We start from the raw sequence: 13701 nt of genomic DNA, 5'->3' as shown, positions 1-13701 counted from the left end.
GTGTGTGTGTGTGTGTGTGTGTGTGTGTGTGTGTGTGTGTGTGTGTGAGAGCATGACTGGAAACAGAATGGGCACCCATAGATTTAAGAATAGCTGATAAAACTGCAGTGTGTAAACTGCACCACAAAAAACAATGAATATGAAAAATTGAGAGAAACGTGAAAACTTGGTACGAAATGATGCAGAGTGAAGGAAAAAAAAATTAGGGAAATACATACACAATCATACCAAAACTGAGAATGAAAGTGACATTAAAGGCTGAACTTGGATCAAATGCGACACTACCACCAACTCCCAATTCAATAAACTCCAGTGACTCCCTATTACCTCCAATATCAAATAGCAAATCCTTTGTTTGAGTTTTAAAGCCTCTCATAAGTTGACCCTGTACTTTGTTTTCATTCTCTTTAGACCTGAACCATTTCCATATATTCTGCATTCCTATGACAATGTCCTTTGCTCTTCTTCAAACACAACACTCCATCTTCCAGTCCTCCATGTTTGGAACTCTCTCCCACCTCGTCTCTGATTCTTACATTCGTTGCCTCCCTCTGAGCATCTGCTAAATCTCATCTGCAAGAAACATTTCCTGTGTTATTTCCAATTTATCCTGTTTATATATAGTTGTTTACATGTTGCTTTCCCATTAAACTGGGAGCTTCTTAAAAGCAGGGACTGGTTTGGCTTTTCTTTGTATTCCTAGTGCTTAGCACAGTACAGGGCACACAGTAGGTGCTTAATAATTGCTTGTTGACTTGACTTGATTAGTGTCAGAGGACAACTGATGAGACATGCCTCTCTCCTGTTAAGGGATTGGGAGGACAACAGATGACAATTTGTTTGGTTTTTTTTTTATAATTTGATAGGTATAGTCACAATTTTGGTCAGTTATATTTAATTAATTTCCTTTGTTAAAATGGAAGACAATCCAGGGAGACATTTCAAGATATGAGTATGATATTTAAAAAGCATCAATTTTTTTTAAAAGAACTACTTTAAACAATTTTTAAAGTTTGAACTTTGTACATCTGAAAAAAATTCTCCCTGTTGCCCAAATTAAGGAATTAAATGAAAGGATTCTGAGCAAAAAAGGAAATTGAGTTATGGGTCAAAGGGTAATATTCTTAAGATTAGACAATCAATTATTTGGATCAATCACTGTGCTAATCAGATTTCTAAAGAAGCAGGCCAAAATATGATCTGGTCTAGACCAAGAACTTAAGTACTGACTGAGAAAAAACTGCTGTAAGTTTGGAAAGATTATTAAATTTCAAGGGCCACTCATTTGGTTATGGATTAGTGATAATTTATTTAAAGATTAAATCCTTGCCTTCCCTCCCTCTTCCCCTTTTTTCCTGTTTGTCTTAAGAAAGTGACAACTAATTTTTGTTTATAAAGCTAATAAAAGGAAATTGAAAAGGGCTACTTGTACCAATGGAATCTCATTGTGTATAATGTGTGGTGTGCCTTATCATATAATGCGGTCATTCTTATTGAGTATATTCTAGGAGTTGGGAGTGGAGAAAGCAATGCATTGAAATAGGACTAATAGAAAAGGAGGAAAGCTCAGGAGGAGCTATTAAAAATCTTGTGGCTATTCACTTTTTTTGGAATTTTTTAACATACACTGACCATATGGATTGGCAATTGTCTTTTGTTTATAGTCATTCATTTCCTTTTCCTATGAGATCATCTGCCTTCTCCCCTTTCACTTTCCTTTTCTTATAAGTGGTCTGAGCAAGGAAAGAAGTGCAATGTAGTCCTCTATCACAGAGTAATACACCAAGACTAAGTCATTCTTCAGTATTCTCGTATTTATATTTTGAGCGTTAATTTTTTCTCTACAGTTTTATTTATCTACACTGTTTTTCTATTACACATGTGTCAAAGTACTATGTCCTTTCAACAATACATACTACCCTTAAGGCTGATACAGGTTCACAAAGCCAGAGTTGGAAGGGACCTCAGAAACCAATTGGACACACTCCCTCATTTTACAAATGAAGAAACTGAGGCCTAGGGAAGTTAAGTGACATGCCCAACCTCATACTGGCAGTAATCTTCAGAAACAGAATTTTAATTTGGGTCCTGTGACTGACTCTCGCACTTGTCCCTTTTCCACAGTACCACATATTGGGTCATGTGTTCACCAATGTGTTCCACTGCTCTTTATTGTAATTACTACAGAATTCTCACCATGGATGGTCACCTCATGAAACAAATACGTTTTTAAAAAGCAGTTGAATAATAAGATCATAGATCTAGAGATGGAAGGGTCCTCAGGGGATATCTAATCCAACCACCTCAATTTACAGATGAGACAAATGAGGCCTAAGTAGATTAAATGATTTACTCAAGGTCACAGAGGTAGTAAGTATTAGAGATGGGATTTCAACTTGGGTTTTTTGATGGTAGAGCCTGTCTGTTCTTTCCATTACATCATGCTAATGGCTAGTGATGGTTCGTTTATATACAAATGAATAAGCTATTAATTTAACAAATCTGTTTTATCCCTTATCTTAAAGTTCAGCAGATGGGGGAACTACCCAATCACCAACAGATCTTTGCCTCCTTGTAATCACTCTCTAGTAACAGTGCAGGTTACGGCTAAATGATTCTCCGGTCCCCAGATTACTGACTGCAATTAAAAATACTTTATTTAAATACAGAGAAAATTGAAGACAATCATTAATTAAATTGCTCTTCCTTTTTTCTTAAAGATATGAAAAGAAATGCCTTCAACTTAGCTTCATTTATTTAGAGGGAGAAAATATCTCAAAAAAAGTGCAAATGCTTTCAAAACACAAATCCTTCAGGGTTGGGAACACACAGAGCAGGGATAAAAATTGAATTTCAAATCAGAGTAATCAGAGACTTGGATAGCTTAGATCAGGTTATGAAGAAATCTAGGTTGGTTTTAGGTAAAAAATCAATCCATAAGAATTTACTAAGTGTTTACTCTATGTTAAGCACTGTGCCAAGGATTGAGGATAAAAAAGAAAAAGTGAAAAACAGTTTCAATCCTTAAGGAAATATATCCTAATGGGAGAGACAAGATATACATACAATATGCATACAGAGTAAATATAAAGGGAAAGTGACTAGGAGCTGGGGTGGGGGTGGAGAGCACCAAGAAAGATCTCTTGCAGAAGGTGGAACTTAAGTTTGGTCTTAAAAGAAGCCAAGAATTCTAAGTGGCAGAAGTAAAGGAGGGAGATTATTCCAGGCATGGGGGGCAGAGAGTGCAAAGGTACAAAGATGGGAAATGAAGGAATATGTGAAAGGCAGCAAGTAGAACAGTAGGGTTGGAATGCAGAGTGCACAGAGAGGAGTGATGTGTGAAAAGACTGGAAAGGTAAGAAGGGCATATTGTAAGGAGCTGTAAATACAAATACAGGAGTCTACATTTAATCCTTAAAGTAAGTGGGAGTCACTGGCATTTATTGAGGGTAAGGAAGTAACACAGTCAGGTAGCTCTACCTGTACTTTAGGAAATTAGCTTTGGCAGCTTTGTGAGGGATGCTGTAGAGTGAGGAGTGACTTAAGACGATTATAATTATACAAGTAAGAAGTAATGAGACCCTAAACAGGGCTGGTAGTCTCAGGAGTAGATAAAAGAGGACATATACAAGAGATGTTGTGTACAGTAGAATAGACTATATTTGGCAATTGATGGGATATGTGGTGAGCAAGAAAGGAGTTAAATATGACACTGAGGTTGTGGCCTTGGGTGTGGCTAGTAGCACCCTCCAAAGTAATAGGTAAACTCATAAGGGCAGTTGATTTGGGAGGAAAGATGATTTTAGTTTTGGACATGTTGGCTCAGTACATAGCTATCATAGAGGATCAAACAATATCGGTGGGTACGAAAAATGAAATTGTGAGTAATTGCAGAAGGATATAGAACAACGAGAGAGACACCAGCCTGACTCTGAGAGGTCAGCTTTTCTGTTGGTAAAACTTGAGAAAAGCATGGTTTATCATATTACCAGCTTTCAGTTATTTGTCGTCATGGATTGAAAGAACAGAGATATTTGAATTCCACCTGTTTGTTTAGATAGTATTTGAAACATCCTCCCCAATGCGCTTTTACTATATACACTGCCAAGTAAAATTGAATAGTTTAAATTTCCAAAATTGTCCAATGAAGATAGGAGGAAAGAGAATGGGGGGGGAAGAGAGAAAGAGAAAGAGAGAGAGAAGAGAGAGAGAGAGAGAGAAGAGAGAGAGAGAGAGAGAGAGAGAGAGAGAGAGAGAGAGAGAGAGAAATATGGAGAGGGAGAGGGAGGAAGAAAACATCGACAACATAGATAATCCATGAACAGCCACAGGAAAACAAAGTCACTTTTGATTTGAAAAATTTCTTTTAAATCTAACAATTAAATTGTAAGTCCCCCCAATCAGCCAGTTTTCTTCTTCTGAATTTCCAACCCAGTTGTATGGAATAGAGCCAACTTCCAAGTGTTGGCACCAAATCAATTTGTAATTGTCCCAAATAATGTGTTTTTCACAGAACAAATTGTTAATCTCAATTAGTAATGTCAGACACACCCCCTTCAACACAGAGAGACAAATCCATTCAGCTTAAAGACTCTGGGAAGTGAACTGAGTTATTCATATATTCAGGGATCTCTCCTATATGTGAATAATTCTATAGAAACTTACAGGATTCTATAGGAACAATAATGGCTTACATTTAAATAGCACATTAAGGACCTCCACAACTGGACCATGAGGTAGATAGTGAAAATATTATTATCCCCATTTTAGAGATGAGAAAATTGAGACTCAGAGAGTAAGTGACTTGTCCTATATCACACAGCTACTTAATGAAGGAGCTAGAACTTTATTTTTTCCCTTTTTTTGCCTCTGGATAAAGCTATATACATACAAAATCCAACACATTATTTTACAGCGATAACTATAAATTATATACATGTATATGTACTTATGTATATATGTAATCATAAACTATATACATCTATATATATCATACACACACACATGCACACACACACATACACATATATTCTAATCTTACAGGTGTGGGGAACCTGCAGCCTCAAGGCCACATGGGGCCCTCTAGGTCCTCAAGTGTGGCCCTTTGATTGAATAGTTCTGTGAAGTGTGGATTCAGTCAAAGGATCCCACTTGAGGACCTAGAGGGCCCCATGTGGCCTCAAGGTCACCAATTCCCCACCCCTGCCATAGTCCATTGGATATAACAGAATCTCTGAGAATCTCCAAATTGGAAGGGACTTCAGAACATTGAGTCCAACTTCTACTTAAATAAGAATCTTTGCCTACAATATACAATATACAAGAACAAGTTGTCATCAGCCACTTGTTAAAGACATTTATTAAAGGGTAGGGCAGGGAAAGTCACCAAGACCTGAGGAAGTCCATTGCCCTCTGGATGGCTCTAACTATTAGCAAGTTTTTCTTTAGGTTAAGCCTAATTTACTTCTTTGTAGCTTCTACCCATTGCACCTAGTTTCGTTTTCTGGGGACAAACATATATAAGCAAATCACTTTTTCACATGCTTGTCTTTTTAAATACTCAAAGAAATGTATTATTCCCCCACTGAAAGCCTTGTTCTAGTCTAAATGTTTCCAGTTCCTTCAATTAATTTCCACACAGCATGACCTTGAGGCCCTTAACTATCCAGGTCGTCTTCCTCTGAGTACTCTCCAGTTTATCAACATCCTTCCTAAACTGTGGTGCCCAGACATGAACTCAATATTCCAAATATGGTGTGACCAAGGCAGAGTTGAACAGGATCATCATTTCCCCGGTTTTGGATATTTGGCTCTCTATGCAGCTGGTAGCATTAATTTACTAGACTACCATATCATACTCTGTTGGGTGGCTCAGGCATTTAGTGCTTGGTGTTGAGAAAGCCATGCTAATTCCATTCCCAAGTGAGCCAGTTAATTTCACGAGAGTCCATATCAATGGAGGTTACCCCACACTTACGATGTACTTTGCCCCCAACTTTGGCCACAAGGAAAAGGAGTAAAAAAGGACAGATTGAACAGTTAAACATATCCCTACTACTGAAAAAGAAAACTCAAAGTCTATAATGTTTTAATTATGCTTCAATAGCATCATCTTTATTTATATACCAGCTATTACCTACTTATTTGGGAGTCCTTTACGGGTAAAGACTTAATTGTAGGCACCTGTCGGCTTACTTGAAAGGACCAAGCTGTCTCAATTGACGCTGTAATTTTTTATCAATTAAGGCAAAGAAAATGGATGAAAAATTTTATTTCACAGTAAAATTAAAATATTTCATAATTATTTATGGAACAGGTAGGTGGTACAGTGGATTGAGTACCAGGCCTGAAGTTAGGAAGTCTCAGCTATGTGACCCTAGGCAAGTCACTTAACCTTGCATGCCTCAGTTTCTTCATCTGTAAAATGAGCTGGAGAAGGAAATGGCAAACCACTCCAGTATCTTTGCCAAGAAAATCCTATGTGGGGTCACAAAGTCCAAAACAACTGAACAACAACAATAAATTATCTGCATTTAAAGTACATTTGTCCAGATGGAATAAATTGTAGTAAAATTATTTTTTTTAAATGTATCAATTGATGCTCTTGGTCCTTCTAGTGTTAAAGTTATATTGATCAAAGTCTTTCATCTGTTTTGTATTGATTCCTGATTATTTTTAGCAAAGGAAAAGGTTTGCAGGCACAATTCTCCACTCTACTTTCTATTATCTATCGATCTCTCATCAGATTCTGGTTTAGTTGTTGTGTGTCTTTAAACTTTCTTCAGTGACCTTGGGAATGATTGCTGGTGATTGCAACTCCTTTGTTTACTTTATCTCCTGAGTCATCCATGTTAAGATTTGCTCTGAATCAAGCATCCTCCTGCCAGTGAGAAAGTGAAGGTGTGAAGTTCCTTCCTTGCTCACTGGGTCAGTCTGCAGGAAAAGCCTTTTAAACTCAAACATTAAACTGCATTGCCCATTTCCCAGGGGTGTAAGCCAGAGCAGACTTAGGGAAAGCAGAAAGCTCTGCTCCCACTACTTCTCAGTGAGAGAGAATGATGAGCCAGGGTATTAGGATACAGCTCGGTAGCCTAATTCCAATAGAGAAAATAATTGAAAAAAGGTGCTTTAAAAAAAAAATCTCTGAGGCAGAACATCAGGGTGATTTATAGTCAGTTTTTAATGTTATTGCTTCCTAAGATGGTGACACACCCATATTTAAATATAGTGATATAGATAGAAATTGGACCTGAAATTGTATTTGCCTACAGAACTTCCAGGTGAAGAAATTTGCTCTACCAGTCCATGTTGGAACCTTCTTTGTAATTTATGTGAAATCATTAGCCTAGGGCCAGAGGTGAGACTTGAATTCAGTTCTTCCCAGCTTCAAGGAGAGCTCTCTATCTATACCAGGGGTGGGGAACCTGCAGCTTTGAGACCACATGTGGCCCTCTAGGTCCTCAAGTGTGGCCCTTTGACGAAATCCAAATTTCACAGAACAAATCCTCTTAATAAAAGGATTTGTTCTATAAAACTTGGACTCAGTCAAAAGGTTGTACCCCAGGACCTAGAAGGCCACATGTAGCCTCGAAGCCCCAGGTTCCCCACAGGTGCACTATACTATGTTAGTTCTCATATTTAAGTGTAAGTACAAAAAACTCAATCAAAGCAAACCAGTGATTTGGGGATTATATACATAACAGTTTTCCCCTCTTTTAGCACTGATAATTGAGATTTTCAAAAGTGTGGGAATTACCAGTGTGCTATTTCCAGCACTGGTGTAAATTGCAAGCTTGAAGTCTTTCTTGCCTGGCACTCAGAAATGTTAAGTGACTTACTTATGGTCACAAAGTTAATTAGTTGGTAAGCTATGAACTCAGATCTTATTGATTCCAATTCAAGCATTTGACCCACTTTACCATAGTACCTGGATAGAATTAATTTTTAAACTTTTTTAAAAAATTAAAAACTATTGCAACCATTGATGCCTCTCAGATAAGAACTTCATAAATAATTGTCTGAGAAAAGCAATTAGATTTTACTCTTGTTTTTTATAGGTTTCTTTCCTTAAAACAATAAGAATTAGTCTTCTGGGAAGAAGTGGAAGAAAGGTTTTAAAAGCATAAAGAAACATTTGAAAATATTTACCTCATTGAGTTCACCTTCTGTATTAAGAAATTCTGTGACTCCACTGATGAGCTTGGAATTCATAAATAAAGCTTCTCCATATCTCCAAGAAAAGAAAAAGAAATATTTCAATATCAGCAGATGCAATGATTTCAGAAGTGTCATGAAAAATTTTCATAATCCCATGGAAGGCTTCCTCCACCCAAATTCCCCATCCTCATCCCCGGCTTCCGGTTGATACCAGCTGGGTATCAGTCAATACTCTTTATTCCTTTGTTTACAGAACCCTAAGGTGAACACTGTCCGGCTGCTAGGCGTGGGAGTATACTTCAAAGAAGACTCCTTGGCTTTCAAGTTAAAATTAAACTTGAAATGCTGAAATGAAGTTGTACTATGCTCCCAAGTCTGTTCTTTAAGAGGAAAACCTTAATGCTTTTGGAACATTAAAGCAGTCCGGCTGCCCGCAGCCAGGGCTATGCTGGAGAATGAAATGGCCAATATGTATATGATCTTAGCAAGCTCACCACTCTTTTCAGAAGCTCCCCTTTCGTCTTTACCCGTCATTATTTTTCCTAGTGATAGTCTCCAGATCAAAATGTTTGTACTATCAAAGCAAACCAAGCTCCCCTTTACAACTGCTGACAACAGCTTCTAGTTTTTGGATTTCAAAATAAATTAAGACAACTAGAAGGACATTGTAATGATTCATTTCCTTTTCCACCAATTTAGCTAGGTTGAACTATTAAGACCTTTGCCAGAGAGTCTTTTCTTTATAGGAAGGCAGGTAGTTCAACCTATGTCTTGGGTTTTCTACGACCGAAATGATCTCCCTCCTTACTGTCAACCGGCATTCTTCAAGATTCGGTTCAAATGTTTCTTTCAGTAGGAAGCCTTTCTCAGTCCCCTACCTTAACCTTCACCTTGGCATACTCCAATTGCTAGAGACTTCCTCTCCAAGGTTACCTTCTGTCTCCTCTATATGAAGCTTATATTTATTTCCATGCTTTCCTCTACCATCAGAATGTAAACTCCCTGAGGACAGGGTCTTTTTTGGGGGGAGGGTATCTTTTTTGCAAACCCAGCTTTTAGTACAGGGGGCCTGATACATAGTAAGTACTAAATAAATGCCTGTCCATTGATTCTAGTATTTCTTTGTCATTACGCCATCTGTCAAATCTCTTAAGTGACTTTTTACAAAATCAGAAAAGCCCTGTTTTATGAAGTCAGCTAACATGGTTACAAAACAAATTTCCATTGAGGTGTATATTCCAAATGAAAAGGTAAAAGAGTTATGTTATCTTAGAGCCTGGGATCTCTTCAAACACATCAAAACTGTAAGAAAGAGGTAATGCCAGAGCTCTGTGTTACAAGAAGTGTCTGTACACTCCCATTTCCCATTCACTCAGGGTAAAACACTCATGAACATGAACAATAGCCCATGTGCCCAAAGGGAATCAGAACAGAACCAATTTAGAGAGTGATAGGGGCAGCTAGGTGGTATAATAGATAGAGTGCCTGGCCTGGAGTCAGGAAAACTTGAGTTCAAATTCAGCCTCAAACACATACTAGCTGTATGATCCTGTGCAAGTTACTTTACTCTCTGTGCCTCAGTTTTCTCATCTGTAAAATGAGCTGGAGAAGGAAATGGCAAACCACTCCAGTACCTTTGCCAAAAAAAAACCCTAATGGGGTTACAAGAGCCAGGCACAACTGAAATGACTGAACAAAAACCAAAAAGAGCGATTTAATGACTTTTGAAAGGGCAGTTTTATATCTTCACTGATAGAATCTTATTGGTGTATGGAGGACAGTTAGAGGCATATTTACTCAAGTCTCCAGATATGTGAAGCGATAGAAAGAGGCCTATGGGAATCAGCCCAGGCAAATTTGAAGACCCTTAAGCCATAACTTTTTTGAGCCCTGGACTTATTCAGTCTTTCCATAGCACCAATTATCATAATCCATAAAGAATAGGCACCAAATGGTATTTAATTCAATACAACAATGTTAAAAATGATTTTCTAGGCTATTGTTAATAAAAACCCTTCATCTACTTTATATATAAATAAACTCATGCTCTGCATAACATTATCTATGAGGTCCATGCTATAGCCCTGACCATCTTATAAGTGAAATGTGTCTCACACTAGAATATTTTTGGATATTCTAGTAGTAACAATACTAAAACCTGGCTTGAACCTATGTGTATATAGTGAATTCTAATTTACCAAAAAAGAGTATTAGCAAGAAGTTCTAGTGTTTGTTGTTTTTTTTTTTTGTCATGAAGACTGCCTCTTCGGCAGTGTGGTGATGCCTCTGGATTCCTAAATAATGTTTTTTACAGAAGGTGAACTCAACGAGGTAAATATTTTCAAATGTTTCTTTAATGTTTTGAATGTTTTGAAACACATAGGTTTATGAAGGAAATCAATTATGCTGAAATACTAAACATATATGTATATAATATATGTTACATGTACTATATAATATAATTTGTAAATTTTTATAAATTTTAATTTACATATTCATATATATATGTTTAAAAACAAGTTCATGGATGTTAGATCAAGAACCCCCATGTCTTAGTATTACTAGGAGTTTGCTAATTTGAAATAATTTTATTTTTGAATATATATCATTACCTCAATTTTTTTTTTAAGAATCTCTCAGACACATGAAATCTTTCAGCTACTAAAGTTGCCCACCACTCAGGGTTCTACACTGAAAATGCAGGTAAAAAAACCTATTTTTTAGGAGTATAAATACTTTTATTTGACAGTGAGATGTCTGTATGTCCAAGGGCACATTAAGATTAACACATCCTCTTGGAAAAGACCTCTTATGTTCAAGGGGCTGATAAAGATGAACTTACATATTATGAAACTTAGAAGACATTTCTTTCTTCCTTTTTTTTTTTTTTTAGAAAGAAAACAACTCTTTCTCTAGACAATCCTGGGACAATTAAATTCAGAAGGGAAATAATTGCTCTCAGACAATTCTTATCCTTCTATCCAGTATTTACATGCTTGATTATAAATTCAATTTTAAAGCACCACTGAGATAATCACTGCATTAAATTAACATTCATTAGAAAATATTCAAATATTTAATAAAATCAAACACATGAGACTAAAGAAATCTCACCATGAAACAAAGAGCCCCTAGAGGGAATGTAACTGTGTCTAGAAACCTGAAAAATTACATAGGCTCCCTTAACCACAAAACTATCTATTTCATGTGTTGCCAGCTGGTGATTTTTAAAGATACTCAGTAGTGTTACAGGATAATTTATTTAGAGGTGGAAGGGACCATAGAAACTATTGAGTTCAATTCCCTCATTTTACAGCTGAGGAAACTGAAGCCCAAAAAGGTAAAGAAATTTTCTTAAGGTCACACAACCAGTGTCTAAGATAAAATTTGAACGTAGGTCTTCATGACTCCAGGTCTAGCCCTCAATGCACTATACCATATGTCCTCCTAATAATCTTTCCTAGATAATTAAAATTTTGTCCAGTTATCATAATGCCCACATACTTCCTCTACGGTCAGTCATTTCAGTTATGTCTGACTTCGGGTACTGCAAGTAATTCTAAGTTTCATGGAGGTAGACCCTAAAGCTTTGTTTGATCTAGCCAGAAGCCCCCTTTTTGGCTTTTGGTTACCTCAAAAAATATTGGGTCCCACTCCACTGTGGGCCACCATCCATATATTTATTCAGGTATGAAAGTGTTATCTTTTGTTTCTACCTGGTATTTAATATCTTCCATTTATCTCTGAAAAACTTCCATGCAAGATCTCTGCCATGAGGATTTCGAGCTACGTGGATTATGACGTCAATTGCATCTTGGTCCAATACAACCTCAGAATTCAGTGATAGATTCAGAAGCCTTTAAATATAAAATGAGGGTAGGAAGATAAGAAGGAGATGATTTTTAGTCAGTTGACATTTTTTCATCTGAGACAATCTTGTTTTAAAAAAGTATAATTGAATTTGTCACATTCTTCAAAGAGGAGTCTAGGGTCAAGGGAGTCAGACTAACATTATTTAATAGGAAATAAATTAACTGGATTAAAATTGAATTTTAAAACACTACTAGGCCAGACTGACTTGGCCTAGAGGCTTTATGCATGACATCCTTGAACTACATGGTGAACTGTGCTTTTCAGAACTACTCTTTATGTATTGCTATTTATTTGATCATTTCAAATTAAAAAAAAAAAAACTTAGTGTTCTTAAAGTGGCATTCCTTCCTTTATAAAATAAAAGTTGTAGCCATAATTGTTTTCCTTAATTCAACTGGCCAATATTTCTTTAACACTTAAAGTCTCCATGATTTTTGTCTATTTTGAGGAGATGCTGGGTACCAAAAAATAATGGTCAACTCTCTGATGAAGAGTCTCACTGAATGTAGCTAGGCTGATCCTTGGCTTAAAAGCCAAGTTAGCACCCAATCTTCTAGTTTTCAGGACCTGTCAGACGAACCTTTCCACTAGCAGATTCTTTGAGGACCCAAGGTCCCCTGTTGGCCAGGAGGAGAGATTAGAGAGGGACATTAGTCAAGTATGCTAATATGACCACAGACATATTTAAAGAACTTGAATGACCCACCGATTTAATAAGTTTCTGTCATCGCTACAAGTTAAGGCTTCCAATAATATTTTCTTCTCAGATACTGTTGTCGTGGAGTGAAATTTCATCCAGATGAACTCCCAGACATCTTCATCTAATAGTGAGACTCCCGTACAATAGACGATATCTCTGACATTTAGAGGTATTCTAAAGAAGTAACACATAGTGGTGATCTATTAATAAAGCTTTATAATCCGACAATATAGAAATCTCTTTTTCAGTCACTGTATAAGACTATTATCTTTAAAATGAAAGTAACATGAGAATGAGGCCTTACCTGAAACAATACATTAGCTAAGCATGGTGTCTAGAACATAGTACAGGATAGGGACTGGATCTGTGATTTCTTTGTTACAGGAAGCTCCCAAGTGGGGAAACACCTACCAATGCAGGTTGGTACCTTCTATACTACTTCTACTTTTAGACAGCTACCTAGAGTACTGGGAATAAGTTAAATTACTTGCCCAGTGTCACACAACCAATTACATGTTAGAGGTAAAACTTGAACCCAGGTAGTACTGGCTTCAAGACTATGTCTCATTCCACTACCCCTTGGCACAGAATAGGTACTTAATAAATGTCTGTTGGTTAATTGGTTAATAACAATGGGTGCTCTAGAACATTTACTAAATAAATGACACTATTGTCTTTACTTATGCTATTTGTAATCCTTGGTTCAAATGTTACCTCAAACACTAGCTGTATGACCCTGGGCAAGTCACTTAACCTCTGTTAGCCTGTTTCCTCTTCTATAAAATGGGAATAATAATAGCATTTACCTCCCAGAATGGTTGCGAGGTTAAAAGGAGATAATGTTTGAAAAGCACTTAGCATACTAACTAGCACATAAAGGTGCTATATAAATTTATTTGTATTATTTATACTATTATTAGCATAATATAAATAATACTATTTATATTATTATTCAGTTCATTTGCTACCTG

General features: G+C 36.7%; 1 protein-coding gene across 1 annotated transcript in view; it reads right to left on the bottom strand.

The window, feature by feature from the left end:
* TRHDE (thyrotropin releasing hormone degrading enzyme) overlaps positions 1 to 13701 on the bottom strand; it is a 463679-nt gene that overhangs the window by 3564 nt on the left and 446414 nt on the right. Inside the window, exons 16-18 of the mRNA XM_027874288.1 lie at positions 12737 to 12904; positions 11874 to 12014; positions 8149 to 8230 (exon numbers count right to left, since the gene is read on the bottom strand). Of these exons, the coding sequence (XP_027730089.1) occupies positions 8149 to 8230; positions 11874 to 12014; positions 12737 to 12904 (391 nt within the window). The remainder of the gene's footprint in view (positions 1 to 8148; positions 8231 to 11873; positions 12015 to 12736; positions 12905 to 13701) is intronic.

This window comes from Vombatus ursinus, unplaced genomic scaffold, assembly GCF_900497805.2.
Source record: "Vombatus ursinus unplaced genomic scaffold, bare-nosed wombat genome assembly UNPS02003292.1, whole genome shotgun sequence".
Taxonomy (NCBI): Eukaryota; Metazoa; Chordata; class Mammalia; order Diprotodontia; family Vombatidae; genus Vombatus; species Vombatus ursinus.
The sequence above is the reverse complement of the archived record's forward strand: the minus strand, read 5'-3'. Positions and strand labels throughout refer to the sequence as shown.